Source organism: Cebus imitator, unplaced genomic scaffold, assembly GCF_001604975.1.
Source record: "Cebus imitator isolate Cc_AM_T3 unplaced genomic scaffold, Cebus_imitator-1.0 Scaffold73, whole genome shotgun sequence".
In the NCBI taxonomy this organism is placed as follows: Eukaryota; Metazoa; Chordata; class Mammalia; order Primates; family Cebidae; genus Cebus; species Cebus imitator.
The window spans coordinates 3815599-3839827 of NW_016107388.1; the positions used below are offsets into that span (position 1 = coordinate 3815599).

Sequence of the window (24229 nt, forward strand, 5' to 3'; positions counted from 1 at the left end):
AAAACACATGAAAAGTCAGACAATAAATGATAAAAAAAAAGTCTAAGGCAGCTTCAAATTTAACAAATACCTTAAAGTAGTGGTCCAATTTTATGCTTAATATATTTGATTTTGGGAGACTAAAGGGAAGGTAGTGGCCACTTTGGAATGAGAAGAGTCAGAATCAACTGGGGTACAGGATTGAGAGCACAGTCTCTCAACTCTATATCCCTTTGCTTTCATTTTTTTTTTTTTTTTACTGTGAATATATTTTTTATTTAGTCATTCTGTTTACAATTGAAACTCTGGGAATTCAAAATTAACATCCTTGCCCGTGAGCTTCTTATAGACACCAGAAAAAGTTTCAACCTGGTGTTCCACATTGTTCTGCTGTGCTTTGTCCAAACGAACCTTTATGAGCCGGCTGCCAGCCACTTTCACGCGGATTCTCTTGCCCACAATTTCACTTGGGAAGACCAGGTCCTCAAGGATTGCATCGTGCACAGCTGTCAATGTAGGGCTCCTGGGACGCTTGTTTATTTTTTGTACGGCTTTTTCGAGTTGGCTTAGGCAGAATTCTCCTCTGAGCGATAAAGACAACATGCTTCCCACTGAACTTTTTCTCCAATTCGCGTACTAGCCGGACTTGGATTTTTTGGAAAGATTTTAGTTGAGGAACAGGAACAAAGATTATGATAGCTTTCCGGCCACCATCAACTTCAATTTCCTTGGCTGCCGTAATATTCAGCTCCCTGAGCTGAGCCTTGAGGTCCGAGTTCATCTCCAGCTCCAGAAGAGCCTGGGAGATGCCGGACTCGAACTCGTCTGGCTTCTCGCCATTAGGCTTCACGATCTTGGCGCTCGAACTGAACATGGCTTTCTCCTTGGTGAGCGCCGACCTAGGAAAAGACTCAAATCTCGCGAGAGCACGTCAAAATCCCCCTTTGCTTTCATAATAGACAGTTAATAGTAAATCTATTATGAATAAAATAGATTTTACGTCTGGGTTAAAGGGAGAATAATACTGCCTGTTGTAGCAAATGGAAAATGAGGAGTAAGACTTTTTTTTTTTTTTTGAGACGGAGTTTCGCTCTTGTTACCCAGGCTGGAGTGCAATGGCACGATCTCGGCTCACCGCCACCTCCACCTCCTGGGTTCAAGCAATTCTCTTGCCTCAGCCTCCCGAGTAGCTGGGACTACAGGTGTGCACCACCACGCCCAGATAATTTTTGAATTTTTAGTAGAGATGGGGTTTCACCATGTTGACCAGGATGGTCTCGATCTCTTGACCTCGTGATCCACCCGCCTTGGCCTCCCAAAGTGCTGAGATTATAGGTGTGAGCCACTGTGCCTGTCGGAGTAAGACTTTGAGACAAGGTTATTTTCATTTGTCTATAATAGTTGAATTGCTGAATAATGAATAAAGTTCATGGTCCTGACCCTGGGCTACTTCATTACCTTCTCTACACTTCAGAGTCTTTACAAATAAAACAGAGAGAGATACTTTATTTCTAGTTTGAAATAAATGGTTAATCTGTGTCCCAACTGTAAGAATTAAAGAAAAAGGAAAGAAACATAAAAGGTGGCTTGCCAGTCAGGACAGGTTTATTTTAGAGAAAACAAACTTGAGAGGGGCATCTGGCCAAGTTAGGTCAGAGGCACAGCCTCTTACAAAGAGTTCTTAAAGATTCAGGATGGGAGAGTTTACCAGAGGATTGGATTGCTTGTCTCTTTGTTGTGCTTATCAGAGAGAGAGAGAGAGAGAGTTGTCTGTTCCCATACTTCTTTCTACAGCTGCAGGAATATCCCGACCTGAGTCTGCGTTTTAGCGTCTCTTTTCAGTGCACTGGAAGGGAAAGGAATGTGCTTATTAAGGCCCATTGTTTTACTGGAGCCCATTGTATGAGGGTGAGCTTTGGCAGTTACCCAGAAGCCTTTCCCCCATCTCCCTCTGTGCCCGAGCTGTCTTATCTGTGTTTTACTGTCTGCTCTTCCTGGCTGCTTACAGTTAGAAGAGAAGTGATTTCTGGTCAGGCGTGGTGGCTCACGCATGTAATCCAGGCACTTTGGAGGCCAAGATGGGCGGATCACCTGAAGAGAACGGGAGTTCAAGACCAGCCTGACCAACATGGTGAAACTCCATCTTTTTTTTTTTTAAAAAAAAAAAAAAGAGGAGGAGAAGTGATTTCCTTGAAATGCATGAGGCTAGAAAGGGAGCTGGAACTTAAAGTGGTGGTGTTTGTTCAAGATGACAGTGCTCCTGCTCTGTCACTGACAACTCAATTTTTGAAATTCTAGGAAATAAATAGGTGGTTAAGATGACTTGGAGCTAAAACTCTGAACAAATGCTAATCTGAACAGTGTCAAGAGAAACAAAAGGGATTTAGCAGCTTGCTAAGACTTCATTTAGGGGAAAGCACAGAACGAATAGAAATAAATGAAGCCATAGACATTTATGAGAAACTAAAGCACATATAAAGAGACATATGCATGTAGAGACCCACATATGCATGTATATATGAGAAAATGTAAAGCATATATACGTATATGTCTGTATTGAGACCCATATATGTATGTGAGAATATATAGATCAACCATTATAGTTATTTTAAAAAAAGAAATGAGGTGGAACACACATAGGAAGTCTGTGAATACAGACATTTAACTCTGATGAAAGTGTAGATTATATCTGGCATCTAAGAAATCCCTCTCAAAAAAAAAAAAGAAAAAAAAAGAAATCCCTCTCATGGCCCTTCCTAAAAAAATAAACTATAATCATAGTTTGTCTATACTCAAACTTCATTAAAATGAAATAATTCAATATATAATCTTTTGTGTCTGTTATCTTTAACTCATTGTTATGTCTGTGAAGTTACTTCATGTTGTGTGTACCAAGAGTTCACTCACTCACTTAAAGATAGGGTTGAGGTATGTTACCCAGACTGGCCTCATATTCCTGGTCCTAAGGGATCTTCCCCTCTCAGTCTCCTGAGTAGCTGGGACTACAGGCATGTACTACCACACCCAGCAATAATACATTCTTTTAAACTGCTACATAATACTCTGTTGTGTGAGTATACTACAATAGATTTATACATTCTTTTATTGAAAAGCATTTTGGTTGTTTCCAGGTTTTATCTACAAACATTATTTTACATGGCTTTTGGTGAACATATGTACTCATTACTCTTGGGTAAATAATTTAACAGTGAGATTGACATGTCAGCCTGCAGGATTACATTTAGTTTTGAAATATACTGTCACATTGTTCAAATTACTTCCCACCTGTAATGTGTGAGAGTTTCAACTGCTGCTCATCTTTGCCAATGCTTTTTATTGTTAGTCTTTTGAATTTTAAGCATTCTAGTGGGTGTGTAGTGGTACCACATTGTGGTTTTTATTTGCATTTTCCTGATGACTAATGATGTTGAGCACTTGTAAAAAAAATAGTGACTAAAACTGGTCATTTGGTTATCCTGTTTTATGAAGAATCCATTCAACATCCAACATCCAGTTTTGCCCATTTTTAAAACTGGCTTGTCTTTTTCTTATTGATTCATGGGAATTATCCTCTATATGTTCTGGATACTAACGTTTTGCTTATCCATGTATCACATATATCTTGAGTGTAGGACTTACCTTTTCACTCTCTTAAGAGGGTCTTTTGATGAACAGAAGTTCATAGTTTTCATCTAATCCAACGTATCAATATTTTCTATTTTTCAAATTTTCCTGTTTAAGAATTTTTTTCTTCCCTGGGAAAAGATATTTGTCTGTTTTCTTCCAAAAGTTTTATTGTTGTATCTTTACCATTTAGGTCTGTGATCCATTCTAAATAAATTTTTTTTTTTTTTTTTTTGAGATGGAGTTTCACTCTTGTTACCCAGGCTGGAGTGCAATGGCGTGATCTCGGCTCACCGCAACCTCCGCCTCCTGGGTTCAGGCAATTCTGCCCCAGCCTCCTGAGTAGCTGGGATTACAGGCACGCACCATCATGCCCAGCTAATGTTTTGTGTTTTTAGTAGAGACGGGGTTTCACCATGTTCTCGGTCTCTTGACCTCGTGATCCACCCGCCTCGGCCTCCCAAAGTGCTGGGATTACAGGCTTGAGCCACCGCACCCAGCCTCTAAATAAATTTTTATGTGTCTTAAATAAAGGTAGCTTGCAGTCAAGGCAAATGTTCATTGATTTTTCACCTAGCAGCTTTTATCAAGAACACTCCTTTACCTATCAAATTGCACTGGTGCCTTGGTAATAAATCAGGTGACCATATATATGTGGGTCTATTTCTGTATTGTTTTCCACTTTACTTTGTGAGCACAAACGAGGGCTGGATTTGAAATACTGGATAGTAATTTCCCAAAATGCTATTTTTAGATTGCAAAATGAATTGTTTTGCCTTGATAGAGTTCTTTTGATTCTTTTCCCTGACTTACTTTCCATTTCTTTATAAGGACAAAGACAGCAGTGAGCTCCAGGACATGCACTGACAGTGGCATCCCTAGAATTTTTTCCCATCAATTCTGTTGTATTTTTCTCATACAATTTAATAATATAAAATTTAATATATTTCTTAATACTTAGAAAGGGAAGTGAAATTATACAAGCACTAAGGAGACTTTATTTTGCATCATCTTCACAATTCAAATTCATTTTCTATATTCATGACTGTATATATGAACACTTACTAGAAATAACCTACAAATGTTATGAAATCTGAAATATCAGATAGTGCTATAATCTGGAACTTTTTCTATTTTTTAGTGTGTAAAGAAAAATATTACATCACTTTAATCTTAGCATTTTAGTTATGCAATCTCTATTTGCAATTACAATATTTAAAATTATCTTTTAATTAGGAGAGTACATTTTTAGCTCCTGCTTGTGATTGAAAACATGAGCTCCAAGAAGAAATATTTACATACACTTTGGCTGTGATATTTTTATGAACTGACTCCATATATTTTTTTATAAACTTACAACTAAAAGTAACTCTCCTGATTTAATTATTAATCAGTTTCCCTGGTGCATGTGGTGTAACCAGTATACCTAATTCAATTCTCTACCAAGTAGCTTGGGACCACAGGCTCATGCCACCATGCCTGGCTAATTTTTTTATTTTTTGTAGACATGGATTCTATTTTACCCAGGCTGGTCTTAAACTCCTAAGCTCAAGCAATCCTCCTCCCTTAGCCTCTCAAAGTGCTGGGATTACAGGCATGAGCCACCACATCTGGCCCACTTTTCATTTATAAAAAATAAAATATCCCAAAGAAAAACAGAGGGAAGAGAATATAAATTCATTTTAGTGTCTTCTTAAATACATGGGTGTCTTCTGCCACATGTCTGGGCAACTTTTTGTGGGATATGGTGATGGGGTGAGTAGGGTGGAGAGCTTACATAGCTTTTTTTGTAAATAAAGATAGTAACAGCAGTATTGACATTTAAGCCTAGGGAGACACCCTGCAGCTTCTAAAATCACTGTTTTGAAAGCATGTGGAAGCTTTTGAAATATTTCTAGCAATATGTAAATATTTCTACAGCCCTTTTCAATATGCAAAAATACATTTACTTCCTTTCATTGTGATCATCACAGTAAGTTGTGAGAATTATTTCTTACAGATAGGGAAATTGAAGCTAAAAATAAGCTGCATAGATTAACCAGTAATTTCCTTTACAATCAGGGTTTCAACCCAGGTCTATAAACCAAAAGTGTTCTGCCTCTTATCAGAATGTTACATTGTATCACACCTATAATTCAAGGCAGCAGGATCTGCAAAGAACACTGGAATTTTCTGGAGGAAACTGTTTCTGGAGATGTCTAAACTTAAAGCATTTACCAAATAAATAAGGGCTATGTTCAACTCTTGCATTTCTGAGATTCAACTATAGACACTGATGATGTGGGCCTACTGATAATGCTTGGGCGAGGTGCAGTATTGAAGTTCTAACAGGCAGAAAGCAGCCTGCAAGCTGTGGACGTAGGCAGCTTCGCCTTGCCCTCAGAGCGCGCTCACAGATGTCTTTTCTAATCATTAGACTTCAACATTGTGGTCCATTGGTTAAGTGTAAATGATTCATGTTGTTTGATTAGGTTCAGATTTTTCCTTAGAGCAGAGGTCCTATTTCTTTCAAGTACAAGGACTAGATCCAGATAAAATGACAAAGGTCAGCCTTGCTAATAAAATCTTAGTTTCTTGAGTATTAACTCTGAAAATGTGGACTCCTTTCTGCAGTAGAGCATTTCATATTACAAGAGGCCTACCGCAGAAAATAGTCAACACACTATTTGTGTGACAAACCACATCCTTTCAAGGTATGTTCAACTGCCTCTTCTTACATTAATGTACTTGCTCCAGGAGGGAGTCACGGCAACCACCAGTAACATCCAACTTATTATAGTAACCTTGAATATATGATCTCTAGAAAAGCTTTGAAAAGAGCTTGTGAAAAGGGCGGACACCATGCCTCATGACTGTAATCTCAGCACTTTGGGAGGCAGAGGTGGAAGAATTGCTTTAGCCCACGAGTTTAAGTCAAGCCTGGGTAACACAGCAAGACCCTGTCTCTATAAAAAGTAAATTAGTTGGGCATAGTGGCAAGCGTCTGTAGTTACAGCTACTCAGGGGCCTATGGTGGGAGAATTGCTTGGGCCCTGGAGGTTAAAGCTTCATTGAGCTATGATTTTGCCAGTACACTCCAGCCTGGGCAACACAGTGAGACCCCCCCATGTCAAAAAAGAAACAAATATTTTTTAAAAGCTTGTGAGAAAATGTCATACAAAATAACTTCAATGAATTGATGTTCTAGTCAGCTTCCATTTTGCAATTATAGGCATTATGCTTTGGCCCTCCTAATCAGAATAAGACATTTGAATTTCATTGTTATGTGAGAACAAAGACCCTTTTTTTTTTTTTTAAAGACGGGGTTTCACCATGTTGGTCAGGCTGGTCTTGAACTCCTGACCTCAGGTGATCCGCCCGCCTTGGCCTCCAGAGTGCTTGGATTACAGGTGTGAGCCACCATGCCCGGCCACAAAGATCATTTTGATGTCAGGCATTATTTAATGAAGATTTTTCTGAACCTCATTCTATTCATAAACTTCTAGTGATGTGCTCTGAATTAAAATTATTAAAATAATATTGTAGTGAGGCACTGAACAGGCATTTCAGTATGTCAAAAGTTGAAATTTTCCACATTTAACAATTTGTGCTATTTCCAATTCCAGGATAGTTTAATAGACAAACGCTAAAGAGAACACACAAACAGAATCAGGCACCCCCTACAGCCTTAGTCACATTAGGTAAGTGTTTAAAATATAATTCAACTAATTATCTGAAGAAACAGTCTAAGAGGCTGTGGATGTGTGGCTGGGATTTTAAAACAATGAGCAGTCCAACCAAGATAATGTAGACTTGGCTGTAGTCTCAGAGCTATAACCAGAATATAATTATAGTCTCAAAAAAGCTAACACCTGAACAATTGAAAAGACAGCATGAACCCAACAGGGATGGAAAAGGGACCTAGAGAAGGGTGCTGGGGATAGGAAGACATTTGTGAGCCACACTGAGAAAGGCTCGTCCGTCCTACATGAGGCTACCACAGCTGGGCCATTAGGGCCCCCATCACTACTAACTCTTGCTCCCACTTCCAGCTTTCCAGTCAACTTTTGGATGACTCTGCTTTCCAACAAAAAGAAAGAACATATGTATTTATTAGTATATTTCTCTTGGCACTATCTTTTTGGTTCATACAAGTATCATACCCCACATGACATGCACTGCACTTATACAACATGGAAAAATTAGTGCTAAATAAAACAATTTTTCAATTTTACAAAAGTTTGAAGATTTTTAGAAAATACTCAGTACTGGCATATTTATAAAAGAGATTTATCTTTCAAGCCAAAAGATGACTATATATGTACAACACGTGTGCTCTAAATGTGGAGCAACATCTTGACATTCCAGTTGTATTCACAAGCCTTTGCTCACCTCCTGATCCTCTGAACTAGGGATTGTCGCTGGTTTATGATGAGATTTCAAATACCTCAACTGAGAATACTCTTTATTAATAACAGTAAATGGCTAGTTTAATAAAGTTAATATTCGATTGTTTGAAAAGCCTCTCTGATGTCTTAGGAGTGCACAACTGCTCATGGTCATTGCCAGTTAATGTGGAGGTCCTTTGGGAAATAACAGGTTCGGCAGAGACCTCTCTCACACTCCCACTTCACATGGGAGTATCAGGACCAGAGAGGTGACAGAATTCTCTTATGCAGTACCATTCTTTTTTTTTTTTTTGACGGAGTTTCGCTCTTGTTACCCAGGCTGGAGTGCAATGGCGCGATCTCAGCTCACCACATCCTCCGCCTCCTGGGTTCAGGCAATTCTCCTGCCTCAGCCTCCTGAGTAGCTGGGATTACAGGCACGTGCCACCATGCCCAGCTAATGTTTTGTATTTTCAGTAGAGACGGGGTTTCACCATGTTGGCCAGGATGGTCTCGGTCTCTTGACCTCGTGATCCACCCGCTTCGGCCTCCCAAAGTGCTGGGATTACAGGCGTGAGCCACCACGCCCGGCCCTGCAGTAGCATTCTTAAATGCTCTTATAAAATTATTTAATAAATACTATTATTTGTAAGGCACTTCAAAATATTGGAAATAGGGACAATTGCTTTTAGTACTAACTGTTAATAGGAATAGCCCTCTACAACATTCCCAGAGTGTGAAATTGCCATTGTCAAAATTTAAAGACTAAGTCGCTCACTCATGTTTCCCTGTATTGATGTTATAGGCCAAGTTGGGGGAATATTAATGAAAAATGTGTTATTTTTTAGAAAGAATCTAATTAAGCATATAGTAGCATGAAAACAGAAAGGAAAAAGCTGAGATTTTTACTGGACTATAGAGAGCCTATTTTAAAGGTGACACGTTGACAACTCCAGGGGTCGTACTTCTCAAACAGGTAGAATGTAGAGATAAACTGGTGAGAAATGACTATGACATAAACTGCTGAAAGAATGAAGTTATAGTGTATGCTTGTGAAGAGAAGCTTCATGTTTTTGGAGAAGTTTAAGAACTCATTTTTTAAGAAACTACGCAATTCATATTAGAAGGCTGGGCTAGTTAAGGAGCCCACTAGTTGAGTCAAATTCCAAAGAGATTACAAGCGACACCTACATTAACTATTCACTAATACTATGACTAACAGAGAAATTAATTGGTGGTATTTCCGGACCAGTCTAAGAAAAGGGTATTACACCACTGATTTGGATTTAGATTGTCAAAAGCATCTTTGCTATTAAGTCCCACAAAACTGGAGAGTTCATTCCAAAGCAAAACATTTGTAAAAATAGCTCGAGAGCCGAGTGTTGCAAATTCTTAAATTGTCAACATTAACACTTTAGTGATGGTTTAGTACAGTTAGAGGGATTCCTGTCTCTAGAAGGCCAAAGGGTGACATCTGCTAAAATGGTTCACTGGCACAGTATTTCAACGGGGCATAGATACTGGGTAAAGGGGCAGTCCTATGTGTTTTCTTATAGGACATCTACGTTATGTTACTGCATTGATTAGCAGAGCACATGGAGGACTAATCTTCCATTTTGTTATCCTGAGGCTTGCTACTTGTTTCTACTAATGTTAGTACTGGTATTGCTATTAAGCTTTAAGGTAGGAATGAAACAAACAGGTGGAGCTCTAACTGGTTTCCAAGTCTGAGACACCTAAGAAATATGTACACCAAAATAGCTTAAAGCTGACTGTTCAGTCTCATTACCACTATGTTAAGAATTGTTTGAAATAATTTCCATCTTACCCATAAAGACTGTAAAGTATACAAAGTATTTTTTTAAAATGGCCAAAGACAGCTTATGTCCTAAGAGTATGACTAACATAAGAGCTATCAATTAGTGGACATTTTAATAAGAGTTTTCACAGCTTTCCAGTTTTCATTTCTAAAAATTGGTAAATCTATGAAAATTAGATTTTGAAGTAAACATTACCAAGTTTGGAATCTCCAAGTATACCTATATATTTTTATCTAAATCTTAAAGGGCACTACCTATTTTAGACCTAACTTAAAAAGAAATGTGATTTTTAAAAGATCACAATTTCCTTGCAAGCTACTCTCATACTTTGACTGTGGGTTGGCTCTATGACTTGCTTTGACTAACTGACATGACTTCCAAGCTTCTTTTGCTGTCACTCTTGTTGGAATGCTGCTGCCACTGTTTAAGAACTGGGCATTTTGATAAAGACTCAAAAGAAACCAAGGCATCCCTAACTAATCTCCAGACATGACTGCAGTCACATGTGCAAATGGCTATTTAAGGCCAACAAGTGTAGGAATGAACAGTTACACAATATACACCTGACACAGAAATTAGTACCAACAGCGAGACTGCTGTGTAACAAAAACTTAGAATCCATGGCATTGCCTTGCAAAGGCTGTAAGAACAGTGAACAAAATTGTACTAGCAGAAGCTCGAAAAGTAAAGAAACTGCTACTGAAAACTGGAAAGATAGGAACTTGTATCTTGTGGTGGCAAAACAACTGGCACTGGTGTTTTGATAGGGATTGCATTCAATCTGTGGCTCACATTGGGGGAATGTTGCCATCTTAAGTCTACCATCCATGAACACAAAATATTTTTCCAGCTGTGTCTAATTTTTTTCACCAAAATTAATAGTTTTTAATGAATAAGTCTTTTACCTGTGTGGCCAAATTTATTCCTATTTTGTTCTTTTTGGTGCTGTTATAAATAAAATTGTTTTCTTAATTTCCTTATATTATTGATTGCTGACGTAAAGAAACATAACTGATTTTTGTGTCTTGATCTTGTACTCTTGAAACTTTGCTGAATTTATTAGGTCTACCATTTGTGTGTATATGTGTCATGTATTCTTTGGGATTTTCAGATTAACAAATTCAGATAATTGTACACCTTCCTTTTCAGTTTGGATGCCTTTTGTTTCTTTTTCCTGCCTAATTTTGTAGCAGAAATGGGGAAGTTATGAAAGAACTAAATTTTCTATGAGAAAGTAAAAATGTACATGGATTTATTTTAAAAAATCAGCATAGCCGTATAATTTGACACACCATATACAAATATCTACAAGTAAAAGTAATTGCCTCTAGGTGGCAAAATTGGGAAATATGACAGGGATCTTGGGGTATATTATTTTTAAAAGAGTTTGCATGTGTTTGTACCTTAATTTTAAAAAAATCAATAAAAATGACTGTTCATATGATTCTTGCTATTTCTGTTCTTAGTATATCCATACTCACCTTTGCCAAAATAAATCAATCTATGTAATTCATGTGTGCTTAAAGTCTACTTGCAGTAAAATGTGATTTAAATCTTCATTTATGTAATAAAGGGAGGTACATTTCTATGCAAGTCTGAATAGTACCACCGTACAGATTTGATTGTACTACATAAAGAAATCTCATAACAGCTAACACGTTGAGTCCTTAGCATATGTCTGAAATTGTTCAAAGCACTTGACACTTATAACTCTCATTTAATCTGCAAAATATCCCTCAAAACAGGTTCAGAGTTTATGGAACTCACCTAAAATTAAAGTTAGATCCAAAACTGGAAGTGAGGTATCCTGATGCCAGAGCTCAGGGTACACCACCTTTACCCAAAGGTAGTAACTCAGCTGACGGGTTTAGATTTCCAAATTTCAATTCTCTTCATCTTTGTAACTAAGAAAATTATTTCATTTTTTTGTGCTTTATAAAGATACATGTGAACAATGAAAGAACAGACACAAAACAGCATGTAAGGAAACCATAGGCAACAATCTTCAACAGCAGGATTAACAAGACAATGATTCGATTTGCTGTCATGTGTTCACAACAATTCCACAGCAAACGACCACATAGGAAATTTGAAGGGTACCAATTAAGTCAAAATAGCCTACCTGGCAGATTCATTTAGACCTAACCAGATCTGCTTAACAAAATCACTCTCTATATATAAAGTTATTGTTTAATATTCTTTGCATAAAGGTGTCATGGAAGGATTAAATAGAAACATGTGAAATCATTTGTTCATTTATTCATTAATGTCAAATTCAGTTTTCTATACACTATGATGTTTATTCCATTTTGTACTTATACACATTTAAAAAAATATTTAACTTATTTTTATGAAGAAATTAAATATTTTCTGAAAAAAATTATTATTGTTCTCTAGCAACAAACCTCAAACAAGTCTCATCCAACTCAACTAACTCATTTAAATAACTTTGCTCAATGGCAACTTCTCTACAGATCTAGTTTACACAATTCTATTCTACATAACACTGTTTTACCCTGTTACATAGTATATAGTTAAAGAACATTTTTGTAATAAACGTTTCTCTTTGATATGATACATAACAATATTTTCACACTTCCCAGCAATCACTCAAATATATTAAAAATGTATCCTTCTTTAAAAGGCACACACATTTACAGGTTCAAATCTTTATTGTTTTAAAATTGTACAGTTCTTTTACAATACAATATTTTGTTATTTAAATGACCTCTAAATGGTTAATGTGCAATGAATATTTTTTGTTCTGAAACTCAACCATGAATTACGATTTCATCAATATTATTCTAAAGAGTCATAAAGATGTTGGGAAGGTTTGAGTCTGCATTTGAAATGGTTAATAGCACAGGCTCGGATTCCCTTTAGAACCCAGATGACCAATCCATTGAAAGTGCTTTTGAAGATTGCTGATTACTTATAGCTGATCTTAAAATCAGTCAATCAAATTATAGTTCCTTTTTGAAACATCAAAGGGCATTTTAAAAAATGAAACAATTTGCTTTAGTAATCTACTGAGGCAAACTCAAAATTATGATTATCTGCATGCAATACCACTCCTCTTTAAATAGTTTTGAAGAATGTATACATTTTATAAAGAATATGTTAAAGAGTGCAAGTATTCTGATATTGATTTCACAAAAGGACAAATGCTGGTAATAATAACATTTAACATCTAAGTTCAAGCTAGTGTATATTTAACAGGCAATTAATATGGCTTATGATAAGCCACAATGCACAAGGTATGCCCTTTGAGAAAATGAACTAGTTTGGTCCGCATTTCTAGAGTTGTCTGGGTAAAAAAAAAAAATCAAAAACCAAAAACCATTTTAATTCAGCCAAGGATTTTGATAAATTTATTACTCCTAAAGTGAAGCCAGTTAAAAAGTAAATGATGTAGACCAATGAAGTATATTGTCACGCTGACTTTTGCATAAAAAGATGGCCTGCTGTTTGTGGAGTGATGAATGAGCACTGCAGGACAAATCAGAAAAAATGTCACAGAATGTATTAATTTTGTCCATAAGTTATACTTTCTTATTCCACGATACAGCTTTCACTCTATAAAACTTTGTCCCCAAAGGAACTTTAAATCTGTTTTGTGCCTAAGAGGGAAAGAAAAAAAATGGAATCACTACGATGATTAAACCACATCTCTCTCTCTCTCTCTCTCTCACACACACACACACACACACTCCCCCAAAACAAACAAAAATAAACCACATCACACAAGTACCCTATCATCATATTACTCGCTCCTGAGTACTGAGAGGTTGGAGGAAGTGGGGGTCTTTATCAAAGTATGTAAGGTCTATCCCTCACCAACTAAGAATATATTGAGTGACTAACAGACAAAGTTGGTAGCCGCAGCTAAATAACAATACAAAGTGAGTCATATGTCATTAAGTATCGATGAAACCTCAGTACTATATGGTTCAAGTTCTATTAGTGTTTTGTACACTGAGGTCCCAAATTATAGTAAGTCAGTGCAGAATATAGTGCTTCTGAGCATTCTTGCTCAGATGATTTCACTGATTTTACAGCACTGATATTGTTACATAATCAGTCCATTTTATAAGCCACCAAAAACTTAACATTACCTTTCTTCTTTTTTTTTTTTTTGAGACGGAGTTTCGCTCTTGTTACCCAGGCTGGAGTGCAATGGCACGATCTGGGCTCACCGCAACCTCCGCCTCCTGGGTTCAGGCAATTCTCCTGCCTCAGCCTCCTGAGTAGCTGGGATTACAGGCACGCACCACCATGCCCAGCTAATTTTTTGTATTTTTGGTAGAGACGGGGTTTCACCATGTTGACCAGGATGGTCTCTATCTCTTGACCTCGTGATCCACCCGCCTCGGCCTCCCAAAGTGCTGGGATTACAAGCTTGAGCCACCGGGCCTGGCCGACATTACCTTTCTTCAATGGAGGTTGAGTATGAAAATAATAAAAGATCGACTGTATTTACAAATAAAATTCCCTTTCTGCCACTAGTTATGCAAGGATTTTTTTTCCCCTGCAAATTAGTTACACTAGTAACCTAACAGTCAGAGAACATGGAGTTTGTAATGGTTTTCTTTTATACGTTAACAGTAACTACCACCATCTAAAGACAGCATAAATACTTATAATTTGCTGGTTCAAACTCACTCTCATTAAATTCAAGCTCTAACTCAAATATGCATGAAGGCCAAGAACAGCACTGGCAATGATTTCCATATAAAGCAGTATTAAAATTTTCTCCATAATTCCTAGGTTTATTATCACATGATGTAGTTTTTACCTTTTTGGCTTGACAGTATTCCTTTTCCATTACTTTTCCAAGTACCCAGGGTCTTCTAGATGCACCTGAAGCTAATATAATTAAATAGTTAATTTCTTTTTCAAAGCATAATTAAATTGGTCATGAAAACATAACTGCCAAAATCAAAACAGACTAACAAAGTTCTCATGAGTGGAAGAATATGTTAAGACTTTAAAAACTGCTGAAATCACTGAAATGCTTAATTAACAATTCACAAAACTAAATTCATGTTACTTTTCAACTAGTAATGTGTGTATAGCTTTTGTTACTCATTAAATATACATGATATGTCAAATCCCAGAAACAACAGTTCAGGAAACACTAATATCTAAGTACAAATCATTAACAAAGATCTAGGAATTCCAGGCTAACTCAATAGCGCCATCTATTGAAAGAACTAATAAAGATGAACTTTCCCATTTCTTTAGGCACACAAAATGTGTAGGTTCAGGGCAAAATATTCATTTTTGAGGGACAGTATTTTTAATACAAGTTTGCAAAGGCAGCAACTAAACAGTTCTCACCTGTGCATGACACAGGGCTTGGCAGAGCAGTGTGTATACAGTTGGTACTCAATAAATAACAAATAAGGGTTAAGAACTTCAGAAGGGTGGCACTTGTGTCAATGAAAGAAAGCTGAAAAATGTGGGAGAGGACAAGATGACAAGGCTAATCCTAGTCTTCATAAAGCCAAAATGTGACAAGCCAACGGGTACTCATTCTCTTTTTAAATTCCAGAAAAGAAGCTGTCATATTAAAGTTGACTTCAAAAGTATTCAGGCAATAAAGTACAGATGCCTCTCAACTTAGGATAAGGTTAAACCCATTCTATATTGAAAATATCTAAGCTGAAAATGCATTTAAAACTTCTAATCTACCATATACCATAGCTAAGCCTAGCCTCAGAACACTTACATTAGCCTACAGTTGGGCAAAATCGTCTAACAAAAAAGCATATTTTAAAGTGTTGAATATCTTACGTAATTTATTGGATACTGTACTTAAAGTGAAAAACAGAATGGTTGTATATTGAAAGTAGGGTTTCTATAACTCTTTTGCACCATGGTAAAGTCAAAAATCTTAAAGTAGAACTATCATAAGCTGGGAACTGCCTGTTTTTGCTTAGGCTAAAGCCTTTGAAAGAAGGCATACAGCTTTTTATTCCATAAAAAATAATTTGGAAAGATATACAAGAAAGATATCCCAAATAAATAATCAGAAATGAGCCTAAGAATATGATCACATGGCAGAAAGATAAAAGCCCCTGGACAACAGGATGTGGAGAATACTCTGAAGAACAAACTGGCACTTCACAGCCAATTACTAACATCCAAAAAGAATCATCTAAAACTCAATGTTTGTATGATGCCGGAAGAGTAATGAACCCCACTATCAACAAAAACACTCTGGTAATCCACACTCTCCCAAGGCAACAATACAGGGGTAGATGACCCCAACAGGTATTTCTCAAAGGAAAAAAGGAAGGGGGGTTATTCGTGGTTAAGACTGTTAAATCAATTCTTTTATGCAGTACTTGTGTAAGCCTTTAAAATGGCAATGTGCATTTTAAAAAAAGAGTTTTTAAATGTTTCCCAGGTTTAAACACTGAACTCTTAGAAAATGAACATAGAAATATTGAAAGGTAATGGAGTATGATGTAACTTATCATCAAATGGTTCTGGAGGAAAAATATTCACACATTTGTGTATGTTTATATATTAGATACATATACAAAAGAGATATTGCAAGTGGGGTAATATGTTCATAACAGGTGAATCTGGGTAAAGGAATATGGGTTTTCTTTGTACTATATTCATCTTTGCAACGTTTTGTAAGTTTAAAGATTATTTTCAAATAAAAAGTTTAAACAACTGAAAAACAAAAAATCCCATAGAAGACAAAATAAATGTCAGGTTCGTTATTTTCAAGGTAAAAAGTATTAAACAAAAACAGTAAGTTGTAAGCTATCTTCTTATTTTCATGGTTACATGATTACTGTAACCATGGATACTCTAAGCAGCCGACCACAAACAGCCATGATGGAGTTGTCATAGGAAAGTGGCCTAGTTCAACAATAGGAATTTGCCAGCCTGGTCAACAAAGCAAGGCCCCGTCTCTACAAAACAAAACAATACAAAACAAAAAAATTGGGTATAGTGGTGGTATACAACTACAGTCCTTAGTCCCAGCTGCTCAGGAGGCTGAGGCAGGAGGTTCTCTTGAGCCCAGGAGTTTGAGGCTGCAGTGAGAAATGATGGTGCCACTGCACTCCTGCCTGGGTGACAGAGCAACTTATCTTAAAGAAAAAATAGGCTGGGTGCAGTGGCTCGTGCCTGTAATCCCAGTACTTGGGGAGGCTGAGGTGGGCGGATCACGAGGTCAGGAGTTCAGTCCAGCCTGGCCAACATGGTGAAATCCCTTCTCTACTAAAAATACAAAAATTAGCTGAGTGCATGCCTGTATTTCCAACTATTTCCAGCTACTTGGGAAGCTGAGGCAGGAGAACTGCTTGAACCTGGGAGGCAGATGCTTCAGTAAGCCGAGATCACGCCATTGCACTCCAGCCTGGGCAACAAAGCAAGACTTCAAATCTCAAAAAAAAAACAAAAAAACAAAACAAAACAAGATATTTCACTTTGTTTGCATGTCAGTCCAACTAGATTAAGAACATCAATCTAAATGGACTTGTTTTACTGTTAAAAATAATTCTGTTTAGGCTACTAGGATATCTATTCTGTTCTTTTTGAGTATTTTAAAAATCAAATAGGTAATAGACATTGTTCCTTAGCATATTTTAACAAAACTTATTTCCTTTTTAAAAAAATAAAGTTATAGAATAGTATAACGAAAAACAAGGTAGGAACACAGGATGATATAGGATAGACATTTTATAATTCAAGAAAACTTTTTTGCCAAAAAATGGTAATGCTTTTATATAAACAAATACGCATATATTAATCTTGACTAGTCTGTACATGAGAATTTTGACAATATAATTATGCAGCCGCCAGGGTATGAGATGCCTGAATCAATGCACATTCTGATCAACTGGTCCATTATATAAGCTACACTCCTTATTTCTGAATTATAAAAGGAATTCATTAAAATAATGTAGATAATGTAGGTTTTATAAAAAACAGAACAGGATTCGCTCTTAGTGACTTAATTTTGACATAATAAACAGGGAAAAAAAGTCTTTACTATGTAATTTCCTCCATTCCAGGTTTATATTTTAGTCAGGGAATGACACTTACCACCCTCACCTGGTTTGAGATCCAGGGCAGGCAGAGACTCTGAATGTAGAAAATATAAAGTAGGACTAACAGTAAATAACACATAATTGTCATGGCGTTCGTCTAGGATGATGAGTACCAAATCTCCCACCTGAAAACTGAATAAAGAAATGCAATTTTATTGACTGAGAGTTACTTTCAATCCCATTCTGAAAACTTAAGTATATAAGCTACAATGCTCAACTACATATTAAGATATTAATGTAATAATAAATTTCACATTTACATGATATTCTTTTTACATTCTGCCCAGCTCCTAATGGGACTGCTGGTCATGTACAGGTGTTCAAAGGATGATGTCAGGGGCGGTCAAAGACCAAAATTTTCCTTAATAAAGTTTCCATTATTTAATGTTAAGAAACTGGATGAAAGGCAGAAAAAGCACACGTGATAGTTTATCCAGTCATAGAAAGATCTTTTTCTCCTCATCTTTCATTTCACACCAAAAACTGAGAGGGACATCTCATTTACAGTTACAGTGTCAAAGAAAAATTAGATCTTGTCTCCAAGTGTAGTGCTCTTCAATTAAAAGAAAAAGCAATTGAGCTAGGTCCACATGTCAGATGCTTAATTAGGTTTAACAAGTTGACAGATATTACAGTTTTGGGGTACAAGCCCAAAAGAAGACAGAAAAAGAGAGAAGTAGGTACAATCAATCACACGCTTAAGTGGTGTTTGTCTCTTTTACAGCCTTTTTTAGAACTGTTGTTCAAAACATCGGCAGGCCTTGAAAATCAGTCTCATATTTTCCAGTTGTCAAGATCATTTAAGTTGGTAGATCTATACCAAATAAGTTGGGGAAATTTTTAAAGTCTTTCATTTATTAAGTTATGCTACAAATACTTATTAACTACCTAACAACCATGTGGCAGGCACTGTTCTGGCTAAACACCAAAAGCCAATAACTTAAAATGAAGAGATGGGGCCTCTATCAGGCAGTTTTTTTGGAGCTCATCTCTCTATAGTCTCTGAAAGACTATTAATGAACTGCCCATTGACATGATATACACCTGGTAATGACAGATACCACCCAGCCCTTTCAAATCATTGAGACAAGACAGAATTTAATGAGACGTGAAAAGTCAGAATCAGGTATCTGACGACCAAAAATGTGGTCAACAAATTTAGAAATAAAATACAAGAAGTAAAATAAAAGTCTTTAATTTTCTTTTTTTTTTGAGACGGAGTTTCGCTCTCGTTACCCAGGCTGGAGTGTAATGGCGCGATCTCGGCTCACCGCAACCTCCGCCTCCCGGGTTCAGGCAATTCTCCTGCCCCAGCCTCCTGAGTCGCTGAGATTACAGGCATGCGCCACCATGCCCAGCTGATTTTTTTTTTTTGTAGTTTTAGTAGAGACGGGGTTTCACCATGTTGACCAGGATGGTCTCGATCTCTTGACCTCGTGATCCACCCGCCTCGGCCTCCCACAGTGCTGGGATTACAGGCTTGAGCCACCGCGCCCGGCCAAAAGTCTTTAATTTTCACAACCGTCCTGTCAGGAATAAAAGGCTGAACGCTGTTCATGAGTTGCCAACAATGCTTTTATTATTCCAGAGCTCCATTCAAATAACCAAAGCTAAAGAAAAATTATAACCATAGGGTAACACAGTGCAGGAAAATTATTAAGCCATTCAACTGATAAATTCTGTAAAAGAAAAATAAAATTCTAAGGGTTCCCCAACCAACCATCTGAATAGACTTCCTCCTCTAGGCCAGCCCAGTGCTCTCTAAATTTAACCTGAAAGACCGGTTCAGGCCATGACAGGAAATGGAGGTTGGACTTGCCTCATCATGTCCTCCTCCCTTTTAGAATTCAGGAAAAGTCAACAAGAATTTAACATTAACACAGATAAGAAACATTTACAAACAATTATCTCACCAGCCTGCTACCTGGAGGCTTCATCTCATGATAACTTTGGTCTTCACAACCTCTTATCTTAACCTGGACATTCCTATCTATTGATAACTCTTCCAACCAACTGCCAATCAGAAAACTTTTAAATCCACTTATATCCTGGAAGCTGCCCTCCCACCTTGCACTTGTCCTGGCTTTCTGGACCAAACCAACTTGTATCTACAATGTATTTGATTGATGTCTCATGTCTCCTGAAAATGTAAAAAACCCTCGACCACCTTGGGCACATGATCTCAGGGGATCCTGAGGGCTGTGTCATAGGCCATGGTCACTCATACTTGGCTCAGAATAAAGCTCTTCAAATATTTTACAGAGTTTGACTCTTTGTTGACAATTTCATGGTTTATTATGAATTTGCAGCACATCAATAAAATAAAATCTAAAAACGAAAAATGAGGAAATACTGCAACTTAAATACAAATCAAGACTCTCCAATATAGATGAACAAGACCAAGGAGATAAACGGGATTAAAAAGAGGTAGCACACATGCTGAAAAGTGAACTGGAGGAAAGGGCTTCAAGGATATTTATGTGTATCATAAAGCATAATAGGAATGTTTTGGCAATCTAAATGTTTCCAGAATAACAATTTAGAAAAATCCTGCTTTCCAATAAAAAACTTTTACTACTACTGAATACAAAACCCTCAGCTCAATGAACCTGGACCTGAAGGATCACTGTCACTAAAATACATTTTCATTAACAATTCAATTCAGTGAATTTTTTTCACAAAAAAATACTCACAAAACTAAAATACTTACTCTCTAATAGCTATCTTTTCAGAATGCCTTGAGGATACTGAAGACATGCTCTGAGACATCTAAAAAAACAAAAAGTTTATGAACTTACACAATTTGAATACCACATGTAATTCATACTGTAAAAATTTCACTCACTGTTACACACATTAAAGCCTGTGTCCCAGCTTTAAAGAGCCCAAACTAATATAGTTCTTACATTCATTAATAATTACCTCAACAATTAGTCAATTTGATTGAATTAAACATTGATTTTAGAATCATATTTTACATATTTCACCTTAAAAATAAAACAGAAAAAATGCCAAAATTTTCAAGAAGACTTTGAAAATTCTAGCGCATTAGTTTCAAAATCTTTCCTTTTGAAATAACGACAACGGCAAAAAACCAAAAAGATTTAAAATCTCCAGCCTGGGCAAAACAGTGATAGCCTGTCCCTACAAAAAAAACACAAAAAATTAGCCAGGCATAATGGCTCACACCTGTAATCCCAGCACTTTGGGAGGCTTAAGTGGGTGGATTGCCTGAGGTCAGGAGGTTGAGACCAGAATGTAGACCAGCCTGGCCAATGCAGTGAAACTCCATCTCTACAAAAAATACAAAAAATTAGCTGGGTGTGGTGGCTGGCACCTATAATCTCAGCCAGTAGGAAGGCTGAGGCAGGAGAATCCCTTGAACCCAGGAGGCAGAGGTTGCAGTTAGCCAAGATTGCGCCATTGCACTCCAGCCTGGGGAATAAGAGCAAAACTCCAACAGTGAGGGGGAGGGAAGGAGAAAGGCAGGGACAGGGAGAGGGAAGAGGGAGGGGGAGCGGGAGGGGAAGAAAGGGGTAAGGGGAGAGGGAAAAGATGCAATAGCCAACCATTTCCAACCATTTCCTCTCCTGATCATAAGCAAAATGAAATGGTACTTGCTAGCTGAAAAGCTATCCTGAGAGCTCGGCAGGGAGTGTTCTGCTCTTCAAATGGGCTTCAATCCATTTATAAGACCTGGGGCTTGGAAACCAAGGTCTCCGAAGCTTGAAAGGGTGGTAAAAACATCTTTCCCAAGCAAAGTGAGAGCAATGCACGGTTGCACAAACCAAACAAGAAAGAATTTCTTTTTGTTTATTAAGCCTAATTTTGATGCTCTGAATTTCCTACATTTCCCTCTGAACACTATCTGGTACAATGCGGGGTTCTCAATAGGTGTTTTTAAAAAGAGAAAGAAAACAAATAATAACTAGGAAGGCCTAAAATTGTAGAGCAGCTTACTAAAATTATCCAGACGAGGCCGGGCGCGGTGGCTCACACCTGCAGTCTCAGCACTTTGGGAGGACAAGGCAGGCAGATCATCTGAGGTCGGGAGTCTGAGACCAGCCTGACCAACACAGAGAAACCCTGTCTCTATTAAAAATACAAAATTAGCCAGGTGTGGTGGTGCATGCCTGTAATCCCAGCTACTCAGGAAGCTGAGGCAGAGGAATCTCTTGAACCTGGGAGGTGGAGGTGGCAGTGAGCCGAGATCGCGCCATTGCACTCCATCCTGGGCAACAAGAACGAGACTCTGTCCCCAACCGCCCCCCGCCCAAAAATATTATCCAGACAAATGGTCTATATCCTGCCAATGAAGATAAGATTGACCATCATTTTTAAGACCATAATTCAACTTTATTTAAAATTTTTAAAAGCTTAATTTTCTCATATATTATAAATGAAGATAAGGAAGGAAAAATATTTGAATATAGCTGTAAGTGTATGTAAAAGTGTGATTTACATTTGGACACCTCTCTGAATGTGACTGTGATGCTCTCTGAGTCTGAAAGGCAATTTACTCCGTGAAAAGAAAATAAATCTAGGGACCCAAAAATCACTAAGCCAAAGGGAGGTCAAGCTGGGAACTACATCAGACAAATCTGCCTCCCATTTTATTCCTAAAATAAGAGAGCTACGAAGACCTCATAATTTGCCCACAAGGAAACTCCTTGTGGACAAAGGACAGAACTCAAAAGTCATCCCTCTGGTTCCTCTGTTTACATGAGACAAATGCATATCTGATTACTTTCTTGGCCATATTGTTTCACTAAGCCAGACCAAGGCATAAGTGACAATTCCTCTACCCTCCTCTGACATGTAAATGTGTATTCAGTGAAAGGCTAATCACAGATTCAAAAGAATGCCACCATTTATCTCTTATCTACCTATCACCTGGAAGCCCTCTCACCAGCTTTGAATTGGCTAGCATTTCCAGACTGAACATTTTACACATACTGATTGATGTCTCCTGTCAAACTAAAATGTATAAAACCAAGCTGTGTCCCGACCACCTTGGGCACATGTCATCAGGACCAAGGCTGTGTCATGCGTTCATCCTTAACCTTGGCAAAATAAACTTCTAAATTGATTGAGACCTGTCTCAGATGCTTTTGGGTTCACAATTTAAAAACATATGCCAAGCATCTACAGTATACAAGTTAGCATTCTAGATGTTAAGAATGTAGCAGTGTCCAAAACTGATGAAAATCCTTGCCAAAGACAGCTTATATTCTATTGAGGATACTACATAAAACACATGTTGAGTCATGTCTGGGATAGGCAATTATTCTAAGATTTTGTGACAAAATTAATGATTCACAGTATAATCACTACAAAATATGTAAATTTTGCTGTTCAAGTTAAGGTATAAAAAAGGAAATGTTTCACTACAAGATATTTTCATTTTTTAAAAACTTAAATTCTAAAAAGTATTTCAAAAGTACATAACAGACACCTTAAACAGTTCCTATTACCTTGTAAACGATAATTATTAGAATTTAAAAAAATTAAGTTATTGCTTTATTAAAACATATAACTGGCTACAAAATGGGCTGTTCAAATAATTGGTTAAGTTCACAGGTTAAAGCCAAGGCAATCCGGCCACATGCAGCAAAATTCTAGGCAATTCCAATTTGCCTGGAATCCCAGCATTTTGGGAGGCTGAAGCAGACGGATTGCTTGAGCTCAGGAGTTCCAGACAAGCCTGGACAAGATGGGGAAAACTGTCTCCACAAAAACAAAACAAAAATTAACCAGTGTGGCAGCGCTTGCCTGTACTCCCAGCTGCTTGCTAGGCTCAGGCAGGAGGATTGCTTGAGCCGAGGAGACTGAGGCTGCAGTGAGCCAAGATCGCACCACCCTCTCACCTGGGTGACAGAGAGACCTTGTCTTGATTTTTTAAAAATTAAAAACAAAGCAATAGAAACCAGGGCAATTTATAGTATCATATGGGATCCCCTGCCTTTCAGGCACTTTCACTTAAAAATAAGATCCATGAAAAGGGCTGGTGGCACAGCGGCTCATGCCTGTAAATCCCAGCACTTTGGAATCCAAGGTGGGCAGATCACTTGAGGCCAGGGGTTTGAGACCAGCCTGTCCAACATGGCGAAATCCTGTCTCCACTAATTATGCAAAAATGAGCCAGGAATGATGGTGCACACTTGTAATCCCAGCTACTTAGGTGGCTACGGCGCAAGAATCGCCTGAGCTTGGGAGGTAGAGGTTGCAGAGAGTTGAAATCACTCCACCCTAAGCAACAGAGCAAGCAAGACTCAGTCTTAAAAAAAAAAATTCATGGGCCGGGCACGGTGGCTCAAGCCTGTAATGCCAGCACTTTGGGAGGCCGAGGCGGGTGGATCACGAG

At 37.6% G+C, this 24229-nt stretch overlaps 1 protein-coding gene and 1 pseudogene across 6 annotated transcripts in view; both read right to left on the reverse strand.

Moving 5' to 3' along the window:
• Positions 1-221: 221 nt before the first annotated feature.
• Positions 222-882, reverse strand: LOC108306697 (annotated as a pseudogene). The gene has a single exon (XR_001826238.2). The product of XR_001826238.2 is annotated as a 40S ribosomal protein S7-like (transcript).
• An 11147-nt stretch (positions 883-12029) lies between these two features.
• RB1CC1 (RB1 inducible coiled-coil 1) overlaps positions 12030-24229 on the reverse strand; it is a 107907-nt gene continuing 95707 nt past the window's right edge. For 2 of the 5 annotated variants that reach the window (XR_001826236.1, XM_017531775.2), the window contains 4 exons: positions 20576-20634; positions 17861-17997; positions 14586-14656; positions 12030-13410 (listed from right to left, as the gene is read on the reverse strand). Coding sequence is in view for 4 of the 5 variants with exons in the window: in XM_017531775.2 (XP_017387264.1) it covers positions 13333-13410; positions 14586-14656; positions 17861-17997; positions 20576-20634 (345 nt within the window). In the remaining variant the exon portion in view is untranslated. The remainder of the gene's footprint in view (positions 13411-14585; positions 14657-17860; positions 17998-20575; positions 20635-24229) is intronic. The other 3 variants (XM_017531776.2, XM_037739704.1, XM_017531777.1) reach the window with 3 other exon arrangements.